Source organism: Coptis chinensis, chromosome 7, assembly GCF_015680905.1.
Source record: "Coptis chinensis isolate HL-2020 chromosome 7, ASM1568090v1, whole genome shotgun sequence".
Classification (NCBI taxonomy): Eukaryota; Viridiplantae; Streptophyta; class Magnoliopsida; order Ranunculales; family Ranunculaceae; genus Coptis; species Coptis chinensis.
The window spans coordinates 28658613-28679209 of record NC_141462.1 but is presented as its reverse complement, the minus strand read 5'-3'; the positions used below and the strand labels follow the sequence as shown (position 1 = coordinate 28679209).

The window sequence follows — 20597 nt, the reverse complement described above, 5'->3', positions numbered from 1 at the left end:
GTCCTTGCAATCGAAGAAGTCCCAGCAACAACCGAAGAAGTCTCTTCCTAAATTTATAGTATCCCCTTTGTATAACAACAAACCGATTTAGGCAAGAATTCCACTTTCCAAATCAATGAAAACATACCAAAATCAACAAGCCTACCACAGAGAAGTAAGATGTGATTGCTTAGGAAAAATAGACAAGGATATAAACAAAAAAAGATGTGGACCCTATGTTTTCAAATTGATGGGCAAAATCATCAAAAATAATATCTATTGCTCATTAAGGACAGCTCAAAACTCACCCATTATCTATTAGAATTGAACAACATCTGTAGAATGAAATCGCCACTCAATAGTCCACGAAATTGATTTCTTCCTATAAAAAAGAAAAACACAAGAAAATCTCGAAGTCAATGACATAAGACATTAGCGTCTGTAAGTGGCATGGATAGAAGGTGACACTTCTCATAATCTAAGTTCTTAAATCAGATTCACCAAGACCAGAGAAAAAATGGAATAGTGTGCAAATTTATTTCACTATTTTCATTGGTAAAAAGGTAAATGCATTTTCTAACGCTAAATTTAAATATTGTTAATAAACAAATAAAGAAAGGAAGTAGGTCGAGACAACCTACATACAACAGGAGAAAAGAATCACTGAAACAATCCACTGGAGAAGGAGACAATAGACCTCATTCCCAGTAAATAATAAAATAAACTCCCACCAAAACACCGACCATCAAGCAATGACCACATCTTTGATCGAAAGAAGAAAGACCCTTGATCAAGATAAACTAGCAAGTCAAAATTGCATCAAAATACAAGAAAAAATTCCAAAAACAATATTGATGTTGAATGTATCACAATGAGGTATGAAGAACTTCAATCATTATCTTATTTCACAATGCCATGGATGAGATGTGCAGTTAAAAACTCATGAAGGATATAAATGAGGAGTTGGTTGTATTGCTCTTAATTATGTTGAACGTCCAAAGAGCCTCATGATCTTTCAATTTAAGGTGCGATAAGTTGACGCATATAAAGTTAAATTTTATTATATATAGCTAATCAAGAAGAAAGTTGAAAGAGAAAGAGGACGACTTAGTTTGATTTCAGCCTCTCCTCACAGTTGGCTCTGTGTCCCTTCTGTCACGGCTTATAAGAACTCTAACATAATGTTTATTCTACAATCATCTACAAGATTTTTATTCTTATTTTTCTTAACCTGAAAGTTTCGCGTTATTCAACATGCAAAATACACAAATCTAGTGGACGAGATGCTCATTCACAACTGAAAATCATTCCTCATCTTTTCGATGGTAGAAAAATCTCAATGATTTTAAATTTCTAATGAAGAAAAAAGTACGCTCACGCTTTGGTATTCTAAGTAGCAAGTATGTCATGTTCTTGAATTGTTACCATGTTAAACCATGTGCATGGAGATAAATTGATAATAGCTTTTGGCATTATAGAAAGCCTATACATGCCATGGTAGTGGTAATGCATGTCTTAGATTCTTAGTGAGGTGGTTTTGAGGTGTATACGTTTCATGCAATAATCGCAAAAAGCAGTATTCAAAAGGTTTGATTGGGCGAAGCAAAAATAAATAAGGCATGCTTTGAATTTTACGTTTTATAATTACAGAGTAACAAGAACTAAAATAGGCCTTTGGTGTTCTCTGTAGCTGGATTGCATTATAAAGTAAGTTACTTATGTTGATTGATTATGTTAAATCTATATATATTATTGTAGAATATGGTGTAATATTTTCTTTTTTATTTTCCATCTTTAGTGTTGTGATTAAATCGAATCGACTCATTTAAATTCGAGTTTAGATGGCACCTTATTGACTGCCTTGAAGATGCACTGGAGATGGCAGTGTATTGTAGTTCTTTACGAAAATAGATAGGGCCAAACCAATAACTGCATTTGGTGTGATTGTCACTCTATGGTACACATGAACATATTCATTTCCTATGAAGATGTGGATCAGCCTATTTGGTTTTAAAATGGTCTACAAAAACAACAATTTTGAAGAGGATGTTCTTGCACGTACGTATTGGGAGTACCTAGCAAATATCTTGACCTATGATGACCATCTTATTTGTAGGTAGTAGGTGTATATGGCACTACACCTACTACCTACAAATAAGATGGTCATCATAGGTCAAGATCAAAACTAATGGAGTTTCGAAGGGCAACCTAGAACTTGCAGTATTTGGAGCATTTTATAGAGACAATTAAGGCAATTTTCTGATCGAGAAACTTGCAGTATCAACACTAACTATTGGGCTGAATATTATGTCATTGTATGTGTGGATGGTTGAAATTGTATGTGTGGATGCTAATGTAGTAGTATCAGTAACAACCTTTAGCAGCCACTTTATTGCTTTGCAACTTAAAAGGAAGATGGAGTGGTTGTTTGACTACTAAAACTAAAGGAAGTCATAATGTATTGTACAAATATAAATGTCTAAACGTTACAACAGGTCAAAATCACAAAGGGGGAGTGGTATGTGAAAATGGCTTCAAGGTGCAGTGCATGTGGGAAACAAGAAGAAGATTTGAATCACCTGTTATAAGGAGCTTCTCATTTCCAAACAACTTCTGGAATTGGCTAATAGGTATAGTAAGTTCAAATTTAAATGCAACTTTGACAACCACCTTGAAGATGCACTGGAGACAGTGGCGGAGCTAGGGGGCCCAGCATACACCCTGGCGTACCCTCACCTTGACCCAAACAAAAAAAAAATTAGTTATGGCGCACTGCATGCAAGTGCTAAGTGGTAACAGGTAAGAGATCAGACAAAAAAGAAAAAGAAAAGTGCGGCATGTACTGATGAGAATGGAAATAAAAGGATGTGCTGGCATCATGTGATGTACTTGATGTACAAATTTGATTCGGTTAAAATGTGCTGATGAGAAAGGAAATAAAATGATGTGCTGATGTCATGTGATGTACTTGATGTACAAATTTGATTCGGTTAAAGCAAATAGTACCAAAAAAGCAAATAGAAAACCCAATAGTACTTGTGTTCTTCTTTATCTCGTATTTATCCACCCATATATAAACCCAAACAAAAACCATCTTGTATCTATTAAAAAAAAAAAAAGAAAAAAAAAAAAAAAAAAAAAACCTACTCTACTTCTCTTCTCCTCCATTCTCTATTACCCTATATTAAAATTTAAGTCTTCTACTTTTCTACCTAAACAAACAACTTTACACCTACTGGTTTTGTGGAGGTAACTAGGTAACCCTTATATTATTTAATTTTTTGTCGTCTTTTTGTACTGATTCCTAAACCATATTATTTAGATTTTTATATGTCTATGATTATTATTTTATTTTGTGGACATTATTGGTGGTTTATTTTAATTCGTGCAATTTCAATTAAATTGATTGGTGGTTTATTTTAATTGTTTAAATAGCTATGCTAAAGTATTTGATCAAAGAAAAGTCATTGCCCGCACAACCAACTAGTAACACAGATCATGTTGTTAGTGTTGAAGTAGGATCCTCTTCAAAGCGAAGTCACCAAGAAACTGAGGATGGTGGTGTTGAACAACCTACGTCAAAGTGGGTTCAACATGGAAATCATGAAGAACTTGACTTGTCTAGTCTTCCGGGAGACCCTGGATTGAGGAACAAGATTTCAGATTATCATCCTAATGATCGTGACTCAGTGAGAAGAACATATTTGCTTAGGGGTCCTTGCCAGCCTAATCATACTTTTCCTCCAAGGACAATAGGCAAGAGGAACCGTTGTTTTCGGAAAGAGTGGTATGGAGAGTTTAGTTGGTTGGAATATAGTATTCACAAAGATGTATGTCGCGTTTTGTCACTATTGTTATCTCTTTAAATCTTATCAGGGGGCACAAGGAGGCGGAGATGTTTTTTCTTACAAGGGGTTTACTAATTGGGAAAGAAAAACCAAATTAAAAGAGCATGTTGGAGGACCAAATAGTGCTCATAATATTGCTTATAGGGCAGCACGGGCATTGCTAAATCAAGAACAACATATCGAAACATTTCTTGAGAGACAATCTGACCAAGTTCGAAGGGATTATCGAATACATCTAACTGCAATAACTGATTGTATTAGGTTTCTTTTGAGACAAGGTTTAGCTTTTCGTGGCCATGATGAATCAAATGAGTCGATCAGTAAAGGCAATTTTCTTGAACTTATACGATTTTTAAAAGATCATAACGAAGTCATTAAGAACGTTCTTGATAATGCTTCTAAAAATCGAAAATTGACCTCGCCTGATATACAAAAAGAGATTATGAATGCAGCTGTTGTGGAAACTACAAATGCTATTTTAAAAGATTATGGAAATTCATTGTTTGCTATTTTAGTCAATGAAGCACGTGATATATCAATTAAAGAGCAAATGGCAGTTGTTTTGCGTTATGTCGACAAGAAAGGTTGCGTGATTGAGAGATTTTTTGGAGTTGTGCATGTTAAGAAAACTAGTGCAATAACACTTAAAAAGGCAATTGATGAGTTGTTCTCTAATCATGGGTTAAGCATATCTAGACTGCGTGGACAAGGGTATGATGGGGCCAACAATATGCAAGGTGATTTGAATGACCTAAAAACACTTATAATGAAAGAGAATGAGTTTGCATTTTATGTTCATTGTTTCGCTCATCAGCTTCAGTTAGCCCTTGTATCAGTTGCAAAGAACCATGAGTCAATTGCTAACCTTTTTAGTGTTCTCTCTAATGTGGTAAATAATGTTGGAGCATCATGTAAACGACGAGATATGTTACGCGAAGCAATGAAGGCTAGAGTTGTTGCAGCCTTACAAAGCGGAGAAATTTCAAGTGGTAAAGGGTTGAATCAAGAGACTAGTCTTAAACGATCTGGTGACACTCGATGGGGCTCACACTATTATACACTTCTTGGCATGATAAACAGTTATGGTTCAGTACTTAATGTGCTTGATAATATAGCGGAAGATGGTTCAAGCTCGGAACAAAGAGGTGAGGCTTACGGATTATTGAGTTCAGTGCAGTCTTTTGAATTTATCTTAAATTTGCATTTGATGAAAGCGATACTAGGAATTAGCAATGATTTGTCAAAGGCTTTGCAGCGTGAAGACCAAGACATTGTCAATGCTATGGCTCTTGTTAAAATAACAAAGGTACGCTTACAGACGATGAGAGATAATGGGTAGGATAGTCTCCTGATTGAAGTTTCTTCATTATGTGCCAAACATGATGTGGTTGTTCCAAATATGGAAGAGAGGTATGTGGCTCGAGGGAGGTCTCGACGAAGAGCGGAAGGAAGCACCAATTTACATTACTATCGTGTTGGATTATTCTATCCCTGTATTGATTTGCAACTTCAAGAGTTAAACGATCGGTTTAATGAAGCAAACACAGAATTACTTCTTTGCATGGCATGTCTTGATCCTTGTGAGTCGTTTGCTGCTTTCGATAAGCAAAAGTTTATCCATTTTGCTCGACTTTATCCCGATGATTTTTTAGAGATAGATCAGATGGAATTAGCATATCAGCTTGAGAATTATATCATTAATGTGCATTCTGATACTAAGTTTGGTAAAGTAAACGGAATTAGCAGCCTAGCCAAAATAATGGTTAAGACAAAGAAAGACATTGTGTACCTACTTGTATATTTGTTGATTAAGTTGGCGCTGATTTTACCTGTTGATACTGCTACTGTGGAGAGGGCATTTTCTGCTATGAATATCATAAAGAATCGTCTGCACAATCGGATGGCAGATGAATGGTTGAATGATTGTTTAATAACATACATTGAAAAATAAGTTTTTGATAGCATTGATACCGAGTTGATCTTGCAACGCTTCTAAAAGATTAATAAGGGTGACAAAAAAGAAGGGCGCCGAGGACAACTATGAATAAGTATTTGTTTAAATTGAATTATTTTTTCTTTTCTTATTTTTTTATATTACATTTATTGCAATTATTTTATATGATTTTTTTATTTTCGAAATATACTTGTTTTGTGATCGGGTTTGAATTTTTAGTTAAAAAAAAATTAGTGTTTTTTTTTTTTTTTTTGGTTTATGGGTGGCTCACCCTCACTTACATTCCTGGCTCCACCACTGACTGGAGATCGATAGCAACGGATTATAGTACCTAAATAAACTACACCAGGTGGGATGATCACTCTGTGGGAACACAAATTGCCAAGTTTTTTTTTTGGTAAAGATATGAAGAGCTCTAGCTTACTTTGTTTTAGAAATAGATCTCAGATTTAACTCTCAATCCCAGCTTAAATTTTTAGTGACCGACTTAATATTATGACAATTTGGTAGTTTGTGCTAAAAAAAATAGTAGTAACTCATGATAGGTTTGCTCAAGGTGTGTCTCTATGTCTAGGTGAGTGAGAACTATACATCATATTTTCAAGTTCTTATGTACCTTTTGAATTTTAGCTGAAAAGGGAACTTCATTCCTGTATTGGAACTTGCATCACTATCTTTTTAAGCACATAAAGTTGTCACTCTAGTCACTAGTGAAAATGTGTTGTGCTTTATATATAGGTTGCATGCTAAACTGTATAAGACAATATGTTAGCACTAGCATTTGTCGGTGATCTGAGAGAGTGGGCATCTGAACGAAATTTCCTCTGGCTAAAATAGAATCCAATAGAAATGGTTGAAACTCTACTCTAACTCCTTGGTACAATGGAAAATTCTAAAAAGATCCTGGCCATATGGCCGAGTCAAAAACCTTGTCTTTAGATATATATTATAGTTGTACCCTCTTGGCTCTATTTTTTGAGCATTCACAGAGTTTCCAATATTTGTAAAACTCTTTGACTAATTATGAAAAAGTAGGAGACTAATATGGAAAAATCAGACAATTGGAGCACTCACCAGACTCCAGTTTTTTCTAAACTCTATTACTAATTACTAAAAAAAATATGATATAAAGAAGGAAACAATCCCATCTAGAGTTTCATAGATTCTCCAACTTTTCCTAAACACTATAGCTAATTATAAAAAATAGAAGACAAAAAACTAAATTGCTAAAAACAATAGTTTCCATCAAAAATGATTTTCCTAAAACCCTTACACCACGAAGAATAGTTTCTACACTAATCTTAGGTGAAGTTTAACATAACAAAGTTTCTTTTTAGAAAAAGACAAATTAATGAAATAACGAAGGAAAAAATAAATTAAGTTGCCTGAACATTTACTTTCTATATTTGTTAACTACACATGTGACTGTGACAAAAAAGGAAAAATAAAAGTCAACTAATCATAAAATAAGTAATGGTGTACAATCAAAACTAAGCGGACAACAAATAAAATTGAATTATATGCACTATATGTCTATATGGGCCTAAACAAATAAAATTGGATAGATTTAATGCATCATCCACTTTGGGATTTAAACATTTAGTCATCGTTAAGGATTTCAAACCATAGTAATTACGACATATTCCAATTAAATTTATGAATTTATGAATTTCTTTTCAACACTATAATGTAATTTCCAATTTTAAATTAAAACAAATTATAGTGGAAAATTAAATTATACAAAAAATAACATCACAAAACATATATGTTTCGACCCCCACCTACGTGGCAAACATCCATTGGTAGGAGTCTCCACTTTATTCATTTAATCGACAGGGCTAAAGCCCAATTCGCAATATCATGGATCAATGTACAGGCACATTAACTCATGTGGCTGCCACTAATGTACGTTGATTTATGTCCAGATTCGTTTCTTATCAAAGAGATAATTATCAGTTGAAAGTTATAGTATATCACAATTACTCAAGCTACAAAATTACTTGAGCTACAAGGACTCTCTACTCTACCTATATAAATACCAAACTATTTTTCATTCAGAACTACGTTCTTGAGACTTGATCCCACTGATAATTTGGGTACGTAGGCAACCGCAAGGTACAGTCTCATCATTCCCCCGATCACCATCATTTTTCTAATTACTTTTCTACGTTCTTCGTCTTTTTCCATCAACACTTGGTGTTTTGATCATATTTGGTCGAAACATAATTGGCGCCGTCTGCGGTTCTTATACTACACCCTCGATCACGTTCTGCGAAAGTTATGACGCATACTCGAATAGCTCAAGGTCCCGATGTGATTATTGACCATCATCACGAACATGATGGTCAAGGACAACTGGCCGACGAAAGATAATACCTTTAATATCGCGTTCCACCAATGCGCCAAATTATTCAGCGTGAGGTTATTGCCTCGGCGATTCTCCGATTATCGATCGCGGATAATGTAAGTCATATGTCTCGAGAAGCATTTCTTCAAAAGTTAAAGATCATCCGCAAATAGAATAATTACTACAGCGCCATCTTAAATGAATGGCGCTCCACTCGCAGATGATGTTGTATCTGTCACACACCACAACGCCACACACGCCAACGACATAATAGTGTGTGGGATCGTTTAAGTGGTGAGGAAGAGATTCGCGATATTCGCGAAATGCCATCAACGAGTTAAGAGTAATGGGGACGAATTCCCGACCTCGCCGAGAAATCTCCACCCACTTGGTCACGCGTTCTCGGTAGGCAAGGTATCGCTAATAATCGTCCGATCGCACCCACGATCCTACAAATTATCTAAGAAGTCCCGAGGAATTCGAGTGGTGGCTTAAGAATAATGATCGCGACTCATGATCGGAACCATCAGTATGGTGAAACACTTCAGCAACGCGGTTCTTATCATTCCGAACATTATCGTACTGAAAGCTCAACGTACCATCCACAATCATCTCGACACGGAAACGATGAATCTTCATCATTTTCTTCTCGTTCTGTTCGCTCCCATAGGCGTCATCGTGACTATGATCACGATCCAACAGATACGGATCTAATGACTCCTCAACGTGTTAGAGAAATGATTAAAAAAACTCTTCTGGACAGCGATCCTTTTGAATCAACACTAGAAAATCTGGCAGTTGAAGATGGTATTTTGGACAAATTTTCTCTCGCCGTCCAAAGGGCTACTCATAACAAAGACTTCAAACAACTAGAGTTTGATCAATATGATGATGTCGAGGGTTGCCCTATGCTTCATGTGATTAATTTCACAAACAAACTGGTTTTATTGGGAGGTGATGATGCTTTAAAATGCAAACTTTTCCCTTCTACATTAAAAGGGGAAGCGTTGGTATGGTTTAGCGAATTACCTCGCGCTATTCGTCGATTCAAGGACTTAACTGAAAAGTTTTCAAGACGTTTTCATCATAATCTCAAACGTCCAAATGGAGTCCGAGTTCTTTTCAACATCAAGCAACAACGTGAGGAAACTCTCCGTAGTTTTATCGCTCGTTTTTGCCAATCTGCAGCTGAGATTTCTGAACAATCCGATCTAATGGTGGTTTACGCTTTTAAAGAAGCTATCTTGTTTGATAAAGATGGGTTATACAACTCTCTTGTTCGGGATATTCCATCTTCCGACTTGTGTTATACCAACGAAGTTCAACAATTTATCAATGTTGAAGGCGACGCGGTACCGCTCGAACTTCTCGCGTGACAAAGATAATAAAGGAAAGGATTTCAATGATCAACGAAATAAACGAAGAATCGAATTTTGATCAACAACAATCGGTCGGAAGCCTCCGTGATAAGAAAGAAGACTCCATGAGCAGGACCGGAAAGCCTTTTACTGATTTTGAATTAACTCCGCTTAATACCAAATATGCGGTAGTTTACGACAAAATCAAGGATAAGAGTCTGCTCACTCCACTGTTTTCCTTGCGCGACGACACTAAAACAACTCGCGATAAATCGTTATGGTGCAAATTTCATAATGATTATGGTCATGAGACGGAGAATTGTCGGTCTTTGCGGGGAAGAATTGAAAAGCTTGTGCAGAATGGAAAACTTGATCAATATGTGCAGAAGAAAGTAACAACTCAAGCTTTAACTATCATTGATCACAATGTCATTAAGGTTGGACATGCCATCATTGATTCATTGTCCAATACTCAGCGGAAAACTGCTCGTCGTTCTAAAGTCAAATATCTGTCTAATTTGTACGAAGTTAACGAGATCAATTTCGTGGAAGGTTTTTCGACGGAGACTATTGAAGATGAACCATTATGTTTCATCGACCAAGATCTAATGGTGTGCATGTTCCTCATTATGATCTTGTCTTCTTGATAAGCAAGCAGATATCATCGGTTGTATCGTGTACAACGATATAATGATTGACCGGTGGTAGTTCACTAAGCGTCATGTTTTCTGGGTGTTATCGTAGTATTCCTTTTATTGATAACTTGGTCACCCCTGAAAATGCGCCTATCGTTGGTTTTGATGGTACCGCTACTCATTGCGTTGGAAAGGTGTCTCTCCCGGTCACTCTTATGCAGAAGGAAGTCAATATTGATTTCTTATTGATGGATTGTAAATCTCCTTACAATGTCATCCTTGGTAGAGATTGGATTCATTATATGGAAGCTGTCGTCTCAACATATCATCAAGCCATCAAGTTCCCATTCAATAAAAAAGTATGTAAGGTGCGCAGCGATCAACTGGCATCTCTAATTTGCCACGACAATGTTCTCAATGATTATAAGAAGTCTGAAGTTGTTGGGCCGAACTATTCGAGTTCCAACGCCGTCAAATAGCAATTACAAACATCCGGGACCTTCGGTTTACTCGACAATAGAAATGTTGAAGGACCCGACGGTCGATCCACTTTTAGAAGTTCAAATTGGCCAACTCCACGAAGAGACTACTTTTATTTCAGCCGAACTTCGGAAGAGGAGAGACAAGAGCTTATTTTGTTATTGCGGAAGAATAATCATGTGTTTGCTTGGCGAATAGAGCAAATGTCTGGTATAGATCCTTCGATGGCTTGTCATAAACTTCGACATTGATCCTAATGCAAAACCGGTTCGACAAAAGCCCCGGATGATGCCCCCGATAGAAAGATGAAAGTGAAAAAGGCTAAATCGACCGCCTCTGTTGTCATTAACTTTATAAGGCCTGTGACTTATCCAACATGGATGTCAAATGTTGTCGCAGTGCCTAAAAAGAACGGCAAATTACGTGTTTGTATCGATTTCACAAATCTCAATAAGGCTTGTCCGGTTCATCCGTATCCATTGCCTCGAATATTTGAAATGGTCGATGCAATATCTGGGTTTCAGCGTTTGTCTTTTTTGGATGCTTATTCTGGTTATCATCAGATTCCGTTATTCATTGAGGACCAAGAGTTCACTGCATTCATTACAAACCAAGGCATTTACTGTTACCAGGTAATGCCTTTCGGTCTGAAAAACGCTGGAGCCATATATCAAAAGCTAGTCAACACTATTTTTTCGGACCTACTTGGAAAGACAGTCAAAGCATACATCAACGACATGGTTGTCAAATCTACAGAAGCACCTGATCATCTTACTGATTTGCAAGCTGTTTTCGACAGACTCTCCAATGTCAACATCGCGTTTGAAATCGGCAAAGTGTTCTTTTCGGTTTATCATCGGGTAAATTCTTAGGATACATGATGACTAGACGCGGAATTGAAGCAAATCCGGATCAGATTAGAGCTGTCCTTGAAATGCCTTCTCCGACGTCAAAGAAAGAAATTCAACGACTTACAGGACGTTTGGCTGCCCTAAATCGCTTTATCTCTCGGTATTCTGATCGATGCCGTCCTTTTTCCAAACATTGAAAGAGCGCAGCAATTTGGATGAGGAGGATTTGTGAACTTGCATTTCGTCATTTGAAAGCATACTTAGTCCAACCTCCGGTTCTTGCCATCCAAAGAACGGGCAGCCTATAGGTCTGTATTTAGCCGCCACTGATCATGCCATAAGTGTCGTCTTATTTGTCAACGGTGGCGATGGGCGTCCTATATTCTTTGTTAGCAAGACTCTTTACAACTGTTGAAACAAGATATTCTCGAGTGGAGAAAATTGCATTGGCTTTGGTTCATCTTTGCCCGACGTCTTAAACCTTATTTCCGGGGACGAAGTCGTCAAAGTTTATAACGGAATATCCCTGCGAAAGCTTTTTCGTAATGCTTTCGGGGAATCAAGTAAGCCTTGCGAGAATGGGAAAGTTACCTTAAGCTTATAGCATTGTGTTTGAAACTTCGACTTACGGTGAGAAAGGACAAGCTTTGGCTTCGCTAATGGCTGATTTTCCAATTGAGGATATTCTTATGTCTGACACGTTACTAGACGAAGAGAATGTCATCGACAATACGCCATTACCTCTTGTTTCGACCCCCACCTACGTGGCAAACGTCCATTAGTAGGGGTCTCTATTTTATTCATTTAATCAACAGGGCTAAAGCCCAATTCGCAATACCATGAATCAATGTACAAGCCCATTAACTCATGTGTCTAAGGCTGAACCTTAGCCACATGGCTTGCCACTAATATACATTGATTTATGTCCAGATTCATTTCTTATCAAAAAGATAATTATCAGTTGACAGTTATATTCTATCACAATTGCTCAAGCAACAAGACTACTTGAGCTACAAGGACTCTCTACTCTACCTATATAAATACCACATTATTTTTCATAAGGAACTACGTGGAAACTTGATCCCTAAAGAACAGATCTTGGGTACGTAGGCAGCCATTATTTGGTTCAGTTTCATCTCCCCCAACATCAAATTTCTCTGTTTCTTAGTGTGTTCTTTACCATTGCTCTCGTTGTGTTGAAGCAGTTTATTGCCGAAACATAATTGGCGCCGTCTGTGGGGATCGAGAATTCATTATCACGTGAAACAATCAAGATGGTAAGCACGAGAAGCAGACCAAATAGTCAACATATTCCTCCTACTAACAAGAATCGCAACCCTCGAAATTCAAATCGGCCGATGCATGAACCGTTGAACAATCAAGTTGCTCCTATTAGTAGGATCAATTCTCAACATCCGACTGTAGCAGTGCATCCGCCACCGCCTCCGCCTCCGCAAAAGGCAGTACAAGTGCCACCACCCTTAACGGCCTTGCAACAAGAAAATCGACAAGTCAGTAGTCCTCCATGCGGTCCGCCCGTCTGTCCATGTCGATCCCCGGTTGACATGGATATGGGCGTGGACATTACTCTCACACCAACTAAGCGGAAAAGGTGATAGTAACGCCAATTCACCCCTAATACGGTTGGCGGGGAGTTACGACGAGTCAAAAATTTAAACAGAATTTGAGAAGGAAGCTGGAAAAGAGGCAAAGGCCGGTGGACGATGTTGCAAATTCAACAACATCAAGGCGACCACGAAGGGACGCAGGCCATTCCAGTGTATGGGACCGTCTTGATGAACCACTTCGTCGTCCTCAGCAACGTGCTATTTCTCAAGCACAATCAACCGATTACGCGCTCTAGGAGTAATGACCCTGTTACCCGTACTTATGGGGAGAATCAGATTGGCAGGGATAACTACTACCCTAGACATGTCCGATCTCAAAGGGAAGATTTACCTCGAGAAGCAATTTCGGGGAAGACCGTCATCCGAGATATGTCGACACGGTTGGGAAGGCGGGCATCCCGCACAAAACAACAAAACATGGAGAAGTGGTATAATTATTCCGACCACCCGCCAAGGGTGACTACTACCGGCCTAAAACGGGCTGGTTCTGAGGGATAGACAAAGACAATCACCGGTCGGAGCCGATCGGGTACCGCCAAAGATCTCTAACTCAATAAGAGATAATGGAAGGTATCCTTCTCCACATAGGCACGACCGGAAATCCGGTTGTTCGAGCCAATACTTTAACTCTAACGGAACAACGGTGAAAAGAGTTGATTGCAAAAGAACTTAACGATAGAGAGTCAAGGGATGTAAGAACGAAAAACTTGCGATCAATGATGGCGTGCTTGATAAGTTTTCGGGTCGACATTCAAGAAGCTTACCACCATCCCGACTTCAAACAACCCGATTTTGAACTTTATGATGAGTCGGAAGGAGATCCTGGCTTGCATGTTCTATCGTTCAAAAATAAGTTGGTGTTATGGGGTGGAGATGATCCGCTCATATGTAAGCTATTTCCATCGACTCTAAAGGGAGAAGCGTTATGCTGGTTTAGTGAGTTGCCTTCAAGATCAATTCACCAATTCAATGAACTAGAAAATCAGTTTGTTAATCGTTTCCGCCACAATTGCAAGACGCCAAAGGATGTCGACTCACTACGAACATCAAGCAACAACGTGACGAAGTTACGTACTTTTGTTACTAGGTTCGAAAGGCAGCAGCAGATGTTCGAAGTTTCGATGGGATGCTTCTTTTAGCCTTTAAAGAAGCATTATATTATGAAAGAGACGAAGTTCGAACTTCATTGTAAAGGGATCTTTACCACTCTCTAATTAAAGATGTCCCTAAAACTTCGATCACGATCGTATGTTAGGGCTGAACAACACATCCGTATCGAGGAGAACCTATCGGAAAAGCAGCAAGGGACAAAGATATTCGAGATAAAGATTTTTTACGAAAGCAAAAATTTTAAGCGAAGCAAGGACGATCGGATCAACAACATAGCGATGGAAATAATGACAATCGAAGCAAGTCAATTTCAATCGTGATGGAAAAACTCTACACGAGCTAAAACGACCCTTTCGATGCCAAGTACTCGTTATATATGAGAAGTTGAAAAGTGGGAATCTTCTTTCCCCGTATCCACTTCGAGAAGATACCAAAGCGACAAGGGACAAAGCCTTATGGTGTAAATTCCATAATGACTATGGCCATGAGACGAGAACTTTGTCGCTCTTCCGGGTCGGATTCAGAAATTAGTGGAGAAAGGACTTTTGAGCGAATATCTTCTGAAAAACTCTCAACGAGGCGATTCTTTGCAACTTATGAGCATGTCATTAATGTCTCCCATTCTCATGTTGAGTCTCTTTCCAAAAGTCAGAGTAAGAATCAAAAGTGTTTGAAAGTTAGTTATGTTGGTGAATTTAACCGTATCAACAAAGTCGATTTTGTCAAAGGAATCCAGACCGAGACTTCTGAAGAAGAGCCCCTCCGATTCACTGATGATGATCTTCGTGGTGTATATCACCCTCACTATGATGCAGTTATAATTTCTGTGTCTATAGGTGCTTCTCGTGTTCAACGGGTAATGATCGACACAGGGGCCACTTCGGCGTCATTTTCGGTGGATGTTATTCTCATATGCAACCGAGGGTATGATCATCGCCGAAGACAATCTATCATCGGTTTTGATGGGACAACATCTTCGCCGGTTGGAAGAATTACCTTACCGATCAAATTAATGAACAAAGAAGTTGAGCTCGATTTCTTATTATTGATGGGTATCGATCCCACTATAACGCAATTTTGGGCGAGATTGGATACATTCCATGGGGGCTGTAGTCTCCACATTTCATCGGTGTGTCAAGTTCCCATTCTACGGGCATATTTGCAAGGTTAAGTAGTGACCGGTATTTGCCCATTCTGTCATGACAAAGCAATGGATGACTATAAAAATCTGAAGTTCGAGGTAATATCGATCCTTGCAAGTGCCCTGCCCAATTCTGATTACCAAGTGGCGTGCCCTCCATCTATAATATTGAGGCTCATGTGCAAGGGCGCCCGGCGATGGATCGACTTTTGGAAGTGCAAGTAGGAGATTATTGAAGAAACCACTTTTATTTCATTTGAACTTTCGCGTAGAACAACAAGAGTTGGTTTCCCTTTACTGTGAAATAAAGCGATATCTTCGCTTGGAAAATTGAGGAAATGCCGGGAATAGACCCTTCTATTGCTGTCATAAACTTGACATTGATCAAGTTTAGGGCCGGTTAAGCCAAAAACCAAGAAGAATGGCACCCGATCGGAAGTTCAAAGTTAAAGAGGAGATTGATAAGCTACTTGCGGTTAACTTTATCCGACGAGTTACTTACCGAAATGGCTTGCTAATGTCGTCAGCGGTGCTAAAAAAAGAACGGACAAATCAGAATTTGTATTGACTTTACAAACCTTAACGCAGGCTTGTCCGATTCATCCGTATCCATTGCCCACGAATTTCGAACTAGTGGATGCCGCCAGGATTCCAGCCTATCTTTCATGGATGCTTCTTGAGGGTACTACCGGATCTCTTTGAATGTTGATGACCAAGAGTTCACGCTTTCATTCCGACCAAGGCATTTTACGCTACTGCTGTTATGCCTTTTGGTGCGAAAAATGCGGTGCAACCTACCAAAAAGCTTGTCAATACAATTTTTCGATCGATGGGAATAATAATGGAGGCTTATATTGATGATATAGTCGTTAAATCGAAGCTTCTTGGTGATCATCTTTCCGATCTTCAACTTGTTTTTGATAGGCTTAACAAGTATAACATGAGACTCAATCCATGCCAAATGTTCTTTTGGCCTCTCTTTGGAAAATTTCGGGATACCTCATGATTTCGTAGAGGTATTGAGGCTAATCTGATCAGATCCGTGCGTTATTGATATGCCATCACCAAAAATAAGAAGGAAATTCAACGGCTTACCGCGTCGGGCTTGCGCTCTTCATAGATTTATTTCTAAATATTCGATCGTTGTCATCCCTTCTTCCGGACTTTAAAGGGGGGGCAACTTGGAACATTGATTGTGAGATGGCATTGCAACGGTGAAGAAATACTTGGTTAGTCCTCTATATTGACAAGTCCTTCAACGGGTCAACCCATTGGCATGTACCTAGCAGCTACAACTCAATTTGTTAGTCTTTGTTCTTTTTCGTCGATGATGGTAGACCCGTCTTTTTATCGATAAGACATTAACCGAGCTGAGTCTCGTTATTCAAAGATGGAAAAATGGCACTTGCATTGGTTCATGCATTTCGTCGGTTAAAACCATACTTCGGGGAGGTTGGTCGAGTTTATCTCGAGTATCCCTTTACGCAAGATTTTTAAGTAATGCACGGGGAATCAAGCGGATTAGCCCGAATGGGAAAGTTATCTTAGTGCATATAGCATTGTCTTTGAAAGTCGATCTTCTGCTGAAAAAGGACATGCTCTAGCTTCTTTGATAGCTGATTTTTCGATTGATGATTCTCCTATTGGCGATTTCTTGCGCCAAGAAGAATCTATGGAAGACATTCGCCACCAATAATTGGGGCGACGAAGACCAACTTGCAAAGCGCAATTCCTAATCAATTGACTTATGGATTGTTTATTCGGATGACTCCCCATAATAAACTGGGTGCGGAATTGTATCGTTTTTGTTAAACTTCGGCGGAGAGAAGATTAAGAAATCAATGCGACTTGGCCGCCGCTTCAAATAAACGAAGCCGAGTATGAGGCTGCCGTTTGTGCCTTGAAACGGCTTTTGAAACGGGAAAAGCGAAAGCTCTAGTTATACACGGTTCGCCTTGTAGCCAATCGGTTTGGCGGGTCTTTTGAAGCAAGAGATGACCGTATGGCGGCTTATCTTGGTTTGATACATAGCCTTGCTCGACAATTTGATAGCATCTCTATCTATTCAAAGACCGAAATGACATCGTCATGCTGATTCACTGGCTTATCTATCGCCGCCGTTAAAAGCGAAAAGTCAAGACACATCAACGTGGAGTTCGAGAAAGAGCCAAGCATTGACTTTACGAAAAAAGAATTGCATGACTTGTATGTACGAAATCAATTACTTGTTTTGCTTTATGCTAATAACAATGAAATACGACCACGCATATATAATCGCGCAATCATGACTTCGGAGGCGGAAAAGGGAAATGGAAAATTCACAACATGACCATACTTTGGATCTTCCATTAGAATCGTAGATCCATTTGTTTCTGAATGAAAGCTCGAAATAGATAGTGAGTTGGTACATGAAGCGGATGATAGTCCGAAGTTCCGATATGATACTATCGAGAGCCGGTGATAATCTCCGATCGCCAAGATTGGCGTCTACCTTATATAGACTACTTGCAAGTTTCTTCGCTTCGTCGGAACCAAAACTTCGCTGAAAGAATCAAACGCGATGCATGGAAGTTTTTTGGTGATATCATTCTTGACGGAAGTTTGCACTTATATCAAAAGGCTCTGACTTAAACCCTATGTTGCGATGCCTCTCAAAATAGGAAGGACTTCAAGTTTTGGAAGAGATTCACTCCGGCTTATGCGGAAGCCACTCAAAGGGGCAAAGTTTAGCTCATAAGGCTATGACACAGGGCTATTGGTGGCCAGAGATGCAAAAGGATGCAAAACACCTATCTGAAAGGTGTGAGCCATGCCAAAAGCACGATAATATGAGTAAACTACCTGTTACTGAGTTGCATCCCATGCTTAGCCCATGGCCTTTTGCTAAATGGGGCTTAGACATTATTGGCCCTTTACCTAAAGCTCCAGGTAGTATACGATTCCTTCTTGTGGCAACCGATTACTTTACCAAATGGGTAGAAGCAAAGCCTTTGGTCCAAATCCATGCTTCCAATGTCAAAATGTTTTTGTGGAGAAATATTGTTTGTCGTTTTGGCATCCCTGCGGCACTTGTATCAGATAATGGTAAACAATTCGATGCTGAAGAAATTCGTCAGTTCTGTGCTAATTTGAAGATATGGCATAACTTCTCCGCGCACCTTATCATCCCGAAGCCAATGGGCAGGAAGCCACCAATAAGGTGATTTTGGCCAACCTAAAGAGGCGTTTTGTGGCCAAAGGAAATTGGGTCAAGGAGTTACCGGTGTCTTGTGGGCTTATAGGACAACGCCAAAAATATTCAACTGCATTATCACCTTTTAACCTTGCATATGGTCTTTGAAGCGATCTTACCTCTGGAACTGATTTCGGTACATCTCGGTCGATTCGCGGTTGAAACAGGTTCCAATGACACTACTTTGGCTCGGTCAAAAGCTCTTATTGATGAGGTTCGATTCGAGGGACTACAACAGCTTATTAAGTATCAAAGTGACATGAAGCGGAACTTCGACAAGAAGATCCGTCCTAAGTCTTTTGCTCGAAGACTGGGTTCTTTGTAGAAACCAAAGCTTATAGAATCGAGGAAAGTTTGGGGAAAATTGGCAAGGACCTTACATCATAGATCGTCCGGCATCTAAGGGGTCATATTTCCTCCGTCTTGTTTACGGAAGAATAATAGAGAAGCCATGGAATGCTTACCACGCCGCAAGTTTTACCGTTAGGAAATTTTTTGCAATTTTACATTACTCCATCAATAACAAATCTATCCATCTATGTAGTTCGTTCTATGTTATCCATCAATAAAGGCATTCAACTTCCATTCTCTTAGTTTGGTTGTCATTTTATATTTCTCTATTCGTCTGTACTTTTACTTTAAACAATATCATTCATTAACGTTCATTCTAGGGAGGTCATTCATATTATGCCTTTTTTAGTTCAAGTAAGTCGCATTCATGCCTACTTGACGGAAATCCGAGTCAATAAGATGGTTATTCTTGCTCGGAACAATTATTGCAATACTCCCACAATACAATATCCGTGCTAATTCCACTACTAAGGCAATGACGTTATGTTTTAGTTTGGTCCCAGTGCACGGATGACGACTTTGAACCCGTGACAACTCCAATAGTTGTCAGGCCTTGCTTCACGTTCGGTACAAATATTTTAACACCTAAATAGCTAGGTTCATTAAGGACGATCATGTCCCCTTTGCCTTTCAATAATTTTCTCCAATGGTTCTATATTGGGAGATTTGTCTCTCTACATGAGGGCGTCTCGTTCTTTTACATTGATCAACAACACTAAGATTTATACAGGTATGTTATCTGACATCACAATGATATTCGATAGCCAACACATGCTTTATTTTCATAAAAAGAATTTTTAGCTCTACGGTATTACATACTCGCAATCACATGATCATTGGTTTGGGAAAATCCAATGGTTTCTTCCCAACTTTTCGCATATACAACTCGTACAAATCCTTGTAATTCATCTTCTCACGTTCTAGTTCATCTCCCATTTCTATTAAAGTCTCTGTCAGTTGTCTTACGAACGATTCACAGTGTGCCATTTGCACGTGATCTTGGCCGAGCCGCTCGTTTAAATCTGTCATTCGCTTGTTATTTTTCTCAACCTCTTTTTGCGCACGTTTAAGTTCCTGATCTTTGGTCGCCACGAGTGACTTCAATTCTATCACATCTGCTTTTAAGTGTTTGTGTTCTTCCATTATCTCACAGGCTTTCCCAAATTCTTCGTACGCCATCTCCTCTGCTTCTTCCGTCTGTTCGGTTAAGTTTTTGTTTTCGTCTTCTAACTCTCTGATGGTTCCGCTTAACGCTTTGTTTGCCTCTTCCAATTTTTGGTTGAGTGTCTTCACTTTCTTTATTTCTTCTAAGGCATTGACTTCATTCAGAATGATATTTTTCTTCGCGACTTTTTCATGAATTTCTTTGGCCCGTACTACCGCCGTTTTAACCTGCGGCAACAAATATGTGATTTCATCATTTTTCAGACTTAAACACAAGTTTGCAATAACTGATAAAAATAATACTATCATACCTGGTTTATACTATCGAAGATCATTGACATTGCTCTGTCATATTCTCCGATGTTCTCCGTATTCTGGCCACATTTTTGATATTTTTCGAGCCCTTCCATTGGCGTAATCCCGGGCGATTCCTTCACTTCGTCTTCCAAGCTTGAACATCTCTGCTTCATCTACCAATTTCATCGGATTAGTGTTGTACACAAATTTCTTTACCGTCCT

At 38.9% G+C, this 20597-nt stretch overlaps 2 protein-coding genes across 2 annotated transcripts; one reads left to right on the top strand and one right to left on the bottom strand.

The window, feature by feature from the left end:
- Positions 1-3416: 3416 nt before the first annotated feature.
- Positions 3417-11473, top strand: LOC147486971 (uncharacterized). Its single transcript, XM_086573903.1, has 5 exons — positions 3417-3668; positions 3856-4153; positions 4343-4972; positions 5342-5682; positions 11234-11473. Exons 1-5 carry the CDS (start codon positions 3417-3419, stop codon positions 11471-11473), a joined length of 1761 nt encoding a protein of 586 aa, XP_086430029.1.
- Positions 11474-19715: 8242 nt separating this feature from the next.
- On the bottom strand, positions 19716-20541 carry LOC147486970 (uncharacterized). Its single transcript, XM_086570155.1, has 2 exons — positions 20390-20541; positions 19716-20306 (listed from the first exon to the last, which is right to left on the bottom strand). Exons 1-2 carry the CDS (start codon positions 20486-20488, stop codon positions 19740-19742), a joined length of 666 nt encoding a protein of 221 aa, XP_086426281.1. The 5' UTR covers positions 20489-20541; the 3' UTR covers positions 19716-19739.
- Positions 20542-20597: the final 56 nt, after the last annotated feature.